At 39.3% G+C, this 13,242-nt stretch overlaps 1 protein-coding gene across 1 annotated transcript in view; it reads left to right on the forward strand.

Annotated features, from left to right (window-relative positions):
* The first annotated feature begins 239 nt into the window (after positions 1-239).
* The window catches only part of LOC109478079 (multidrug resistance protein 1-like), a 31,751-nt gene continuing 18,748 nt past the window's right edge, over positions 240-13,242 (forward strand). Inside the window, exons 1-8 of the mRNA XM_019779547.1 lie at positions 240-423; positions 7,423-7,840; positions 8,183-8,267; positions 8,621-8,859; positions 9,253-9,343; positions 10,271-10,404; positions 10,788-10,962; positions 11,413-11,537. Of these exons, the coding sequence (XP_019635106.1) occupies positions 7,446-7,840; positions 8,183-8,267; positions 8,621-8,859; positions 9,253-9,343; positions 10,271-10,404; positions 10,788-10,962; positions 11,413-11,537 (1,244 nt within the window). The 5' untranslated portion in view covers positions 240-423; positions 7,423-7,445. The remainder of the gene's footprint in view (positions 424-7,422; positions 7,841-8,182; positions 8,268-8,620; positions 8,860-9,252; positions 9,344-10,270; positions 10,405-10,787; positions 10,963-11,412; positions 11,538-13,242) is intronic.

Here is a 13,242-nt window from a genome sequence, read left to right on the forward strand (position 1 = left end):
ATATCAAAATAGTCCAGTCGCACTAAAAATGTCAAGGACTAGTGACGACTTTTCCCTCTTCTGAATATCTCGACATCTGCTCTTCCCGCGTCTCCAAGTCTGGCGCGCCGCTCAGAGGGGACCGTTATGTTTGGTCACGTGATCCTGCGTGACCGGGCAGCTGAACGTGAGGTCGTTCACCCCGAGCCCCCATCAGCTGACCCGCCTTATATGGAAGTCGATCGGTCCCGCCTCCCCGTTTTCTCACGTGTCCGGGGGCAATTTATGGACCCTTTGGTTGAGAAGAGCCAGGGCCGGACGTTTATAGCGGCTCGCGCGGGACTTGAGTCGACTGATTGCCCTATTTTTGCCACTCACAACAGCAACATTGGCAAGAATATTATTCTAAGAGTTGCAAATCACCCGGCCAGGCAAGGCTGAAAGGTAAGAGCACGCTGATGTTGTTCAGCCTCCGTTTTCGGCGCTTTTTAAGTTTACAGATTTCACGTTATCTGGTAGCGGAACACATATGTGCCTGTAGGTGCTGCATACTATTGATTTTATATGGAAGTAATCATTCGTTTCTACGTAATCTAACAACGAATAACCGGTGTCTCGGTAGTCGTGTAGTCCATGGGCCATAACCTTCTTGCTCCATGATCCTACATCTTAATTAAAAACATCAGGGGTTCAAACTTAGGCTTTGAAAACGTACGGTCGGGATGGGAAAGTATGTCGTTATCATGCGTGTGTATAAGATACCGGGTCGGCGTGGTGTGTGAGGAAGTACATTAATGAATTCCAACGCTATCCGAAATGGCGATGAAAACCCATAAAAATTACAGTATACGTAACTTTATTACTGCAGCTGTCATTTGCAAGGGAGGGGAGATGTGATTAGGTAGCCACTTAATACCGTTCTCTCGCTGCACTGATGTGAACAGAGTAGAAGAAAATGGAAACTTGTTGATGAAATATTTAAGTTAAAAACAATATTATAGGACACCAACAACTGCGTTGGTACAGGCCATTATAAAGCCAGCTTAAACTGTAATTTCCAACACAAGAAATTGGACTCACGTTACCCAACGTTTGGACAATGCAAACTTCTTTGTCAAGGAGTGAGCAATTCATTTGCATCACACAAGCGGTGGATTGTTCTTTTCTTGACAAAGACCCTAGTTGTACAGTCGAAAATTTGGTATAAGTCCAAATTCTTGTGTTGGAAATCACAGTTTGAATTTACTCCGCAAGGACCCCAACATGACCAGAAAGTGTCCCTTCCATTGCTTTAGAATCAGCATCTTGAATAGATTCTTTTGTCGGCTCTATCTGAACTTTCTCAGCCAAATGACCTTGGCCTCTATGTAACATTACCTACCACCCTCTTCATCTTTTCCCAAATGTGCTGGTTGTCAGCAGGACCACAGGACACCCAAGATATGGCAAATTTCCAAAACTGGGACAGTCCAAAACGATTTGGGGAGGGGGCAGCGTTGTAGCCAGAAGGGGAATAGGTTGCAAAAACCCCCATCCTCCAACCTGCAGGCATTCTTTTATTCATAGAAATATGCATCTTTTTATTACTCTTGCTAGGTTTTTTTTGTATGGTGGAAGTTTTTGTATCTACCTCCTCCTGGAACACTTTGGTACAGTCCTATTATGTTGCCATGACAACAGCCTACCTCAAGATAAGTTGGAGCATAATGGGGTTTTGTTGAAAGAAGAAATATTGACCCTCCTATCAGCAGATCAATGTTAACAGAGATAAAGTACGAGAGTTATATTTATCTTGGCCAAAACAGACATCTGGCAAATACATTCAATGTGGACTGGAAGGAATAAAACTGGTTGCTTGGTCGGTCGTTCAGTTGGTCGGTCAACCTATCCATGGAACCATCTGTTGACTGTAGGTTGCTTACTCAGCTCATCATCATCATCATAACAATTCTTTGAACCAAATTTACAGAGTACAGAGATAGAGGATTTATGAAGGTTACTCTCCTATACGTACAATTTGTCATTCATAATGTCTGTCCTGGATTAAATCATGAGGTTCGTTCCAGTTTGTCTAGGTTGGCATAAGGACATCCAACTGTGAATCCGACTAATGGATTTTGCAAGTCTTTTTGCTGATGTTATGATGTTTGAGCGATGGGTGACAAATACCATCGCTTGAAAAACATACAAAATAGACAACATCAATAATCAACTAGACTAAAAAAAGCTGAATCCATATACATGTATCTGCTTGGAGATCATTGTCAGTATAGAAGAGATAGCTTGGCAAATTCAAGATTCCAGATGGTATTTGATGAAGACAACTCTTTCCATGAAGAAAGTGCCCCTGCCTGAGTGTGGCTTGCTAAAGAGCCCCCTGTTGATGTACAAGGACCTGGCAAGCTTGTCCTCACAAGGAAAGAAATAGATGGACAACCCTGGGTAACCTTGAACTAGCTAGTGCAGTTTACAGGAAGTTTGTTCTGCCCCTGGTTGTTAAAATAAGGACAGATTCTATGCCACTACTGGGGAAATTTGACTGGCCATATTTTACAAGTGCTGCAATGAACACTGAACCAATGGCTTAATGTCTCATCCCAATGGTTGCAACTCTTCCAAGTACATATACCAGGCAAGTTGGGTGAGAAACAACAGCCGACAATTTGAACTCTCAACCTTAGTAAGGTCCAGATGCAGACTCTTCATGCTAACACTAACATGCATATGCTTGGTCAATGTTTTCTTCTTTTTTTTTTTTTTTTGCAATTCAGACAATGGAACAATCAATCTTCTAGCTGTCAATCTGCAAGGTCGATCCAGGCTTGTATTAATTGTTCACTAACATGAAGAGTAGGTTGGTTGGAGGTCATGTTGTTTCAACCTTGCACTTTGTCCTTTTTTTGTGAAAACAATCTACTGGTATTTTTTTCAATTTTTACTGAGTTTCTGGTCTGACATTAGAGGAAGTGCCCATGACAAGTAGCCAAATAAGTGCCAAGTTTCAGGCACACATATTGTTTTCCCCAATATTTGGTCTCCTGCCATCATATCTTGTTTTCTGGTGAGGATATTTGGCCGGGATAAACTGTTTCCCTGGTGACAGTCCTGGGAGAAAACAGGACCCTGGTCTGACAGCCTGACCGGTCAAATGAACTACTCGTGCCAGTAACACTCTCAACAGGGCTGGAAACTAACCTTCAGCCCCAGTGCCCAACAGAATGAATGAATTACATGTAAACCTCAACCAAGAAGCATGGGAGATAATGTTCCAGGTTTGAACTGTTGAAAGGTAAGACAGCTTAAGTCAGATATTGCTGTTTTTCTCTTGATAACATGCAGACTGTTGTGACACATGACTGCAGTTTCTCCTTATAAACATTTGCGCCAAGACTTTAGGTCAGAACTCAGGTCAAGGTCATTGACAACTTCTCAAAGTTTTCACAACAAATTTCAGTCTTTTATGAAAGAGACAGAGGGTAACAGAACACATGAAAAGGATATTTCATGAAAAAAGTGATCCTTAAACGCATTAAATATTTGTTTGGCAGGCTGGACAAGATTTGGCTATGTAGAGTGTGTGTTAGACTCCAAGTGTGTTTTCAAATTGTCACAACAAAGTTGCCGGTTCTCGAAACTTTAACAGTGATTATATTTACTGTAGAATGTCAAATTTACCCTGCTGACAACGAGAATTACTTACATGTTCATCAGTCCTACATGTATTTGTTCCACCAATATTGGATTAGATAGTTCTGAGACGTTTAAGAGAATAATCCCTTGTGTTGTGAGCTGACTCAATTAATATACAATTTTGTTCTTGATTGTAACACACTACAAGTGTCTCTATAGTCATCCATAGACAGTTATTAAAACCCTTTTAATCAATTTTGAGTGCTAGCACCAACTGAGCTGTTTACACAGTGAGTTGGTTTATGTGACTTAGAATAAACAGTTTTAGTCAGTTTTGTCATGCCTCATTACCCCCCACCACCATTCCATATGTTCAGTATCAAACACCAGAACTCAACTAGCTTTGTGCCAGTGTCAGCCACTTAAAAGGTTTATTTTGCCCCCACTAGACTTCTATGCCTGCCGAAAAAAGGGTCAACAAATAGAGTTCAAAGGCAGATGGAGAAAAATACTTTTTTTATCATTCCTCAGATACATTTTTATACAGGTATCATACCTGTATAAAAATGTATATAACATTAAATTATTGAATCAGATACGTTTAGTCTGTATGTTTGTAGCCATGGGTGAATGTACATGAAATAAGAAAATTACTTTATTCAGAGAAGTTTTGTATTAAAATTTTTGTAATGCTGTTTCCCCTTGTGACAGACTTTATATTTTCACCTACATTTGCTTGCAAAAGAGGAATCTTTGGAAGTAGGTCTTGTGATACTGAAGTTAATTTCCTTGCAACAGAAGGGACCTGACAAATATGTTTGGAAGAGCTGCTAGAGAAAACAGGATCTTTCACACCCTTTTCAACAATCAAAGTCAATATATAGTTCCCCTTTGACTGAACAGTGTGCCAAAAGTCTGTGCCAAAAATAGCCACTTCCATTTTTGGCTAGATGTACAGGTGGGAAGTAACCACATTCTTTCTGTGCCAAGTTACCAAGTTCAAAAGTTGATACACAAGCTGTTCTTTTAGGCACTTGTTCCCAATCAAGATTTCTAGACTTAGTGTATTAGTGGCAGGTGTAAAAAAACTTAATATCACATTTGCAACTCGTCTAAGCTCCTGACAGCCAAATACTAGACAACGATTAGACAGGACATTTTTAGGTGGTAGCTTTCATCACACAGATACTGTATGCATTTGGCTGGATTTTTGGCTGTCAAATATTAACTTGAGCATATTCATGACGCATCGGCCGTATTGACCCAGCCAACAGTTGAGATAAACGCCCTAATGTAACAATCCAGGGTGGTTAGGTAAACCGTCGGTAATTCTTGTCATACAACAAAACCGAACCGGTCACACAGCCCTGGTCGTGTAACGTACAGAAGACTTGTTTGGAGAGTTCACGCACTGAGACCGTGGCACAGTTCTTAAAGACAAGTTTGTCTGTGACTTAAGGACTCTTCATTACCGAGACAAGGTATTTGGCTAGGTGCATATCTTAAGATCCGTATCTCTTTTAGCTTATTGCCTTTTGACATTACACACAAATTTTGCAGGTAAGCAATGACAGGTGATTATGTTACAAACATTGAATAACCTGTCAGAGTTAAACATTTCTAACTTTAGGGTTGAGACTAGCTTTGAAGTCTTCTCCAGTACAGTTGTAGTTTTTGATGATAGTTGTTGGGCAGAACAAATTTCTGAGGCGTGAAACTATATCATTGGTGTACTTGATGTAATTATATAACCGTATCAACCATGCCAAACTTACTGTGGAATTTTTGTCATCAACTATTTGAGTGTGATGTAATGTTAGAATCTAGTATATGAGCTTTTTGAAACAATTGTTAGGTGCGGATAAACTCATATTACACTTAAAACAACAAAACAAAGCAGTAGAAGATCTTATATAATTATTGATTTCTCATATGTTAAACTTATGTCTAGGGCTCATTTGTTTGCATGGCAGTTAGGAGGATAACTTTCCATCCATTCATTGGCCAAAACTCACGTCATAGGTTCACGGGGCAATTGTACTGATAAAGACTTTGAATAATGCCATTACGTGTCTGGCTACAGATCGTAACATCTAGTCTTTCCTCTCAAGAGTTGTACATTGTTAAGTGGAACTTGTCATCATCAAATAGAGTATACTTAGTAAGAGCTGTTTTATTAGATTTCAGTTTTTGATTTTTGAAAGTTCTGATCATTCAGAAAAATTGCTGCATCATCTTGTATGCGCAGCTTAACGTATGTTGCGTTAAGTTTTAATTTTACTGTGCTATTCAACCAGTGTTCATTTTGAGCTTTTGTATTGATCTACCGGTACAATTGAGAGTTGCCAAAGATTTCTTGTTACTGAAAATCTAATTGGAGGGATGGGTTTTGTGTGGCATACTATAGGAGAGACATCCTATGCCTGTTGACAAATACGCTTTGTGAGGCCTAAGCACTGATTTGTCTCTAGTGAAGTTATGTAACTGATAGGTACTTAACAGCATCTCATATGAGGGGGCCCGCAAGCCCTTTTCCGTAGAGCGTAATCGGCCATTTTAATTCTACGTACGTAGAGCATAGACGGACCGCCCTAATATTTTTGCATAGAGCGTATTCGGCGTTTTAATTCTACGTAATGTGTTGTAGCCACTTGGAATTTATCGTAAAGCGTAATCAAGAGGTTTCCGAATTCAGCGTAGAGCGTTGTCGGGACCCCCCCTTGCAGGCTCTAATATGAGGAAAAACAAGAGAACCTCTCAAGGTCGTGCAACACTGGCAAGATGAGGGCAATATAAGAGTCGTGCATTGTTTTTAGAACAGGTTATATGGACCTGACCCTACAGGTTATCTAGACCCAGCCCCACAGTCCAAAGTCTCAGGGCTGTTATCTGTGTTTGTGTGGCAGACCACGTGTTGCCAGGAGCAGCTGGATGAAGGTGGACTTTACATCTCCTTTTCTTCAAGGCCTGATAAGGCCACACGTACTGGTTTTTGATTTGTTCGATGTAGCATCATGGCTCTGAAAAAAATGGAAATGGTACAGTAATAATTCTAACATCCGTGTCCATAATATCACCAGGGTCCATAACATCGCCGCCCTTGAGAAATAGTGTGCTTTAAGATATTTTTACTGCGACATACTTTTGGTATGCACTCCTTCACACATCAAATGTATATACCTAGGGTATGTTGCAGTAAAAATATCTTCAAGCACACTTTTTCTCAAGGTGGCGATATTATGGACTATGGTGATATTATGGACACAGATGTTACATGAAAACATGTGTATATGTATGCATACATCCAACATGTACAGCTCCAGTGAGAGACTGTAATAATTTATCATTATTGAAACAAAAGGAACTGAAAGAAACCTTACAGTTGCCTGCATTGCGGTTGACTGATGATGATGGCAGTGGCCCAGTGGTCCATTGTGTGTATTGGAAATCAACCTTATACAGGAATATTCTTCTTAAGTCTAGCTAAAAAAAACACACAGTCTCACACAGAAACACACTGTGACACACACACACACACATGTTAGAGAAACAGTAACCTCATGATGTATATAGTAGAGGGGATTCATTCCCCAAGCTAACCGACATCTTGCACACGCAGTCGTCCCTCAGTAAGACATCTGGAGCCGCATAGTTCCCATTTAGAACTTTTATTCAGCCTGCCACATGACCGGTTTCACCTGTGTTGCTTCTTCAAGTGTACAGAGGCTAATGACACAAGTGCATGAAGTTCTCACTTATATACCTTTCCAGTGCATAGTGACCTCATGATGTGTTTTATCCAATTCTTTACAGGTTAAAGGAGACATCTTTGGGCCATGGGTGATCAGGATTCCCTCAACCCGCGCAGATCCAGCAGCCCTCCCCCTTCTTACGAAGCCGCCATTCGCGACCCCGTTGTCATGGCAGCGACACGGAGACAGAGCCCCGAGTACGACAACTCCAGTTACGAACCGAACGAGGACGACCACAGTTCCAGGAGACAAGACTCCCTCGTCTCGAGCGGATCGGAAACTGAATCTCAACGCGTGAACGGAGAAACACAGACAAACGAAGATGAATTTGATGACGACTTTCCGGCGGAGGGCACCTCTGCAAATGGTTCAGTAGTAGCCAACGGAGATGCGGACATTAAGATTTTTTCACAGGTGGCACCCATCTGTCGGAGGAAATCTTATGAAGATGCGTTTGAAATTACGAGTAGCAGTAAAAAGTAAGTCTTTGCGTTAACAGGTGACTAAGGTGGTTAAGTTGCAGAAATGCACAGTTGTATCCAAAACTATGGAATGATGAAGTAATCCCTTTTTGTTTCTTAAAATGGTGCCTTTATAATGGGCTAGATGATACCCCTGTCTGGAATATGTTCAGATGTATTCTGGCCAAGGATAGTTTGGCCAAGGGTATATTCTAGCCAGGGGCATATTATTGCTAGTGGTATATTCTAGCCTGCAACACCTGTAATATCTAACTTCAGAAGTTAGTATTTATTTCTTTTTCCAGGGGAAAGCAAGATTGTCAAAAATAAGTGCTAATTTTTTTGGCTTGCCTTCAACAGGAAAAGAAAATGGAAGGCCAAGAAAGAAAAGGAAGAGAAGAAAGAAGAAGAAGAAAAGACAGAAATGATTGGCTTCTTTGAGTTGGTAAGTAGATACAATCCTATCTCTTTACTACTCACTTTAAAGCTTTTAAGACTAGTTCAATTACAAGGTAATTAAATGATTTAGGAAAAACAGAGCCTGAAGAGAAGTCTAGACGTAGTTTCAGCAAGACATTAGTGAATACATGGTATTATTAAAAGTTTTACTACTAGCCCTCTTTATTCATGTTGTCCTCTTGATTCTTGTTTGTTTGTTCTAGCCTTTCTTTGTTCATGAAATACTCATCAAATCAGCCTGCTGGCCGACAAGATACAAGCTACATAATTGAAGACATTAACAAATCCATAAACATGACTTTTGGTCTAAAGATTCTCTCTCTCTTGCAATTTCTTCAGATGCGCTACGCTGACAAAGTCGACGTCATCTACATGATCTTGGGCACCATATGTTCCGTCCTTGACGGTGTGATGCAGCCCATTCTCCTCTACGTGATGGGTACCATGGTGGACGTGTTCACCAACTACGGCAAGTTTGACGCCATCTGTAAGGAAGTCTTTGGATACTCCAGTATCTACAACTGCACCTTCGACAATGCCACTTTTGCCAACTTCAGTCTGACTGAAGACCATTGGAAGTAAGTCGTGTTTTCAGTGTCTTCTTGCAAAGGTTCCAATCCATTGATTCAAATTTGATGACTCTTGTTATACAATGATTTTGAGACCTCGAACACAATACAAGGGTAGAAAATTAATGTACTAGTAGCTAGTTCTGTCTTCTGTCTAGATCGGTACTTCATTTAATATACTCATTTCTTATTTCAAAATTATAGAAAGGCCCTTACAATGTACATGCATGTAGTACAGTATTACACAAAATCCCAAATGTCTTAATACTAGTACTTTAAAGTAAGAGTAGTCTTGCCATTACATAAACTTTTTCAATATCACTAAAGAGTAAACCAATGTTGCCATGAGACCTGACCATTCTGGAACCTCCAACTGAGTTGTTCTGACTGATTTTTCCCCAGTGATGCGTTAGGGATCACAATTGTCATGGCGGACCTGGCGTACTATTTCGTTGGCCTGGCCTTCGGTGTGGTGATATTCGGGTATCTCCAGGTTTGTTTGTTTCTTTCTTTTTCTTATGTAGCACATAATAGTGACCCCTCCTGATTTCATTATTATAATGGTACGGATGTAGATGTATGCTGCACAAAGAACTGACTTGTTTGAGCCATTGCAGAAATGGATGTACTCCTACTTTGAGCTCAAATTACTGGGTTGAAGAGATTTGTTCCACATGTAACTAGCCTGGTTACCAAACGTATTTCAGCTGCCAATCCTTTTTCGAAGTTGAGTCCTCTCCAAGTTGCAGATAGGAGACTAGGAGACAGCTAAAACACACTTGATAAACTGAGGCTAACATGTAACTTGACATCCCCACCTTTACAAGTAACATGTAAATCATGGTGAAGAATTTTAATTTCAATTTAGGCCACACCAATTTAATTTGTTGGTTCTCGGATTCGCCTCTTCGTTTTTTTCTGATTTGCAAAAAAAAAAAAATTGATTCTGGTCCCGAATCAACTGAAAAATGCTTATGTTTTGCCCCCCAACAGTTGAGGAAAGTCCTTTTCTTCCTAGTTGTTACAGTTTTCCCATCTGTCGTTGCAGTGGTTTGATTAAAAGTTCAAAATTCAATGTTTAAATTTTAACCCAGCCTTTTGTGTTGACTTCATGGCTCATTTTGTAGCATTTAAGCCTATAATAGGATGCCTAGACCTGTTTTTATTTTTATTTTTTTTCGCCCTGTCGCTTCATATTTTTTCTGAAAAAATCCGAGAACCAACAAATTAAATTGGTGTGGCCTTATTTATTTAACCATTCAATTTTCAATTTCAATTTATTTATTTAACCATTCAATTTCCAATTTCAATTTATTCAATTAACCATTGCCTGCTTTTCAGGTAATCCTGAATACACATAAAAATGGCTCGGTTGGGATCTCTAATAATCTCATCTCTAATAATCTATTTCACATAACAGATAGCCTTCTGGACGCTGGCGGGGGCTCGGCAGACCCGGCGGATTCGCCAGAACTTCTTCCGCGCCATCATGAGGCAGGAGGTCGGCTGGTTTGACACGAATCCAAGCGGGGAACTCAACTCTGTGCTCGCCGAGTAAGCTCATCAGACAACAATATTGCTATAATTATGTTTATAGACCTAATTCATACAAAAATTCCACCAATATTGCATAACGTCTGGTAGCACAAATAGCAGGGTTGGTAGGGAATGTTTTTGTGCTCTTATTCTTATTTTCTGGCACATTTGCAATTTTCTCAATTTTTTTACACAATCTTTTTTCCCAACTTTTCCTGGTCAGTTCTTCATTCAATTAATCTATACCTTGTATCCATCATTATTTGAAATGTCTGCTACTGCTTTAGCATCCCAGTAAAAGACGATACCATTTTCCTAGAGTAGCTACAGGTGTACTTCATAGACCTTCTTCACTGTGATTTAATTAAGTTTAACCCTGTGCTGTTTTTTCTCTGTTTTAGTGACATGAACAAAGTCCAAGAAGCCATGAGTGACAAGGTCAGTATGTTTATCCAGCGCATGACGACCACGTTCGGCGGGCTGATTCTGGGCTTCACGCAGAGCTGGAAACTCACTCTGGTCATCATGTTCGGCTGTGCTCCCCTGCTGTTCATCGGGGCATACATCATATCAAAGGTTAGTATCAAACTAGGAGTTAGTGCCTCCTAGAGGAGAAATTGAGTGCTGTAGCCTGTAGGTTAAGGAGATTGACTGCTGCAGAATGTCATAATTGTTCATTTTTCAATGCATATCTGGTCATATTTGAAGAAAAAAAATCCATTGTATTAAAAATTGACACCTTACAAAATTTGTAAATTTTGTTCAAATGTTCTTGGATCTGCATCTGTTGAACGTTAAAATTAATTTCATATGACGTAAATTATCTTAATTATAAAATTCCCCTTCCACCTTGAACAGTTACTTTTTTCATTATGACTTGTCTAGTATATTTTTCAAGCTGTAGTCTAATTTCCATTAGCTTGATCCTCGTAAAAGTAATGTTTCATCTTGATATTTGCTTTCAACCATGTTTGGAAGGCAATGAAAACAAAAGGATGAAAGATCTAATATCCATTTAACTTCCAGGCCACAGCGACCCTGTCAGAGAAGGTGTCAGCTGCCTACAGTAAGGCTGGAGCTGTGGCCGAAGAGATTCTGTCATCCATACGGACTGTGGCAGCTTTTGGAGGGGAGAAAAAGGCAGCGGACAAGTAAGAACATCTATCTTCTAAATTTTTACATCTTTGTAAAGTAAAGTCTCATAGTATGTTTGTTGCTAGCCATACTGTAGCCATACTTTGTATGTTTGTTATAACCAACCTAAAGTTAGCCCTCCTTTCGGCCTTCGATTCGCCAGCCTTCGATTGAGCCTTCGATTCGAATGGTAGGCACTATATCGTATACGTCTCAGGTGCGGAAGCATTCTACTGTCCCATATATGCAAATGAGCACGCATACAGTATGTAAATAGACATTGCACATACGTATGTCAAACCAAACCACAACCTTTCAGACTCTGTATTCATTTGATTAAATAATCTTCTAATCTTTAACTACCAAATGAGTTTTAATAATCTTTAAGTGGTCGATACTATCGAAATGAATCAACGCACATGGATTCATCTTCACGTCAAAGATTCAAGAATGCCGTCCAGGACCGCACCCGACATGTTTCAATTAGACGCCTTGTTGCAAAGTAACGAAATAATTTTCTGTATTCAAATGTTTTTAACAATCTTTTAGCGGTCTATACCATCAGATAAAACTGATAAAACTAACGTACATTACGAAGTTTAGATGTCATGACGTCATAGATTAAACAATACGGATTTTCGAGGATCGCAACACTAGTGGATGCATAGAGAATTAACGCCATGTTGCAAAGTAACGGAATAATTTCTAGAAACCAAATGTCTTTTAAAAATTCTCAAGAGGTCCATACCACAAAATTCGACTGATAAAACCAACGCACATTGCGTCATTTGGACGTCATGACGTCATATATTCAACCATACAGATTTCTAGGGCCAGAATCCCTGTTTATATAATTATATTCAACTACTCCTAGCTAATTAACGAAATAATTCTTTGTTTTTAAATCAATTTTAACAGTCTTTTAAAGGTCAATACCATCAAATAAAACTGATAAAACTAACGCACATTGCGTCGGTTTGACGTCATGACGTCATAGATTCAACCAAACATATTTCTAGGGCCAGAATCCCTGTTTATATAATGATATTTAACTACTCGTAGCTAATTAACGAAATAATTCTTAGTTTTCAAATCAACTTTAACAATCTTTTAAAGGTCCATACCATCAAATAAAACTGATACATCTAACGCACATTGCGTCGTTTGGACGTCATGACGTCATAAATTGAACTAAACAGATTTCTAGGGCCAGAATCCCTGTTTGTATGATATTCAACTACTCGTAGCTAATTAACGAAATAACTTTTAGTTCTCAAATCAATTTTAACAATCTTTTAGAGGTCCATACCACCAAATAAAACTGATACAACTAACGCACATTGCGTCGTTTGGACGTCATGTCGTCATAGATCCAACACTCGATATTCGATATTCAGTATTCAACTCAATATTCAACTTAACTACTCGTAGCTAATTAACGAAATAATTTTAAGTTTTCAAATCAATTTTAACAGTCTTTTAAAGGTCCATACCATCAAATAAAACTGATAAAACTAACGCACATTGCGACGTTTGGACGTCATGACGTCATAGATTCAACCATACAGATTTTTTGGGCCTGAATCCCTGTTTATATAATGATTTTCAACTACTCGTACCTAATTAACGAAATAATTTCTAGTTCTCAAATTCAATTTAGCAATCTTTAGAGGTCTATTTCATCAAATAAAACTGATAAATACTAACGCACATTGCGTCGCT

Source organism: Branchiostoma belcheri, unplaced genomic scaffold, assembly GCF_001625305.1.
Source record: "Branchiostoma belcheri isolate BF01 breed outbred unplaced genomic scaffold, Haploidv18h27 scaffold42, whole genome shotgun sequence".
Classification (NCBI taxonomy): Eukaryota; Metazoa; Chordata; class Leptocardii; order Amphioxiformes; family Branchiostomatidae; genus Branchiostoma; species Branchiostoma belcheri.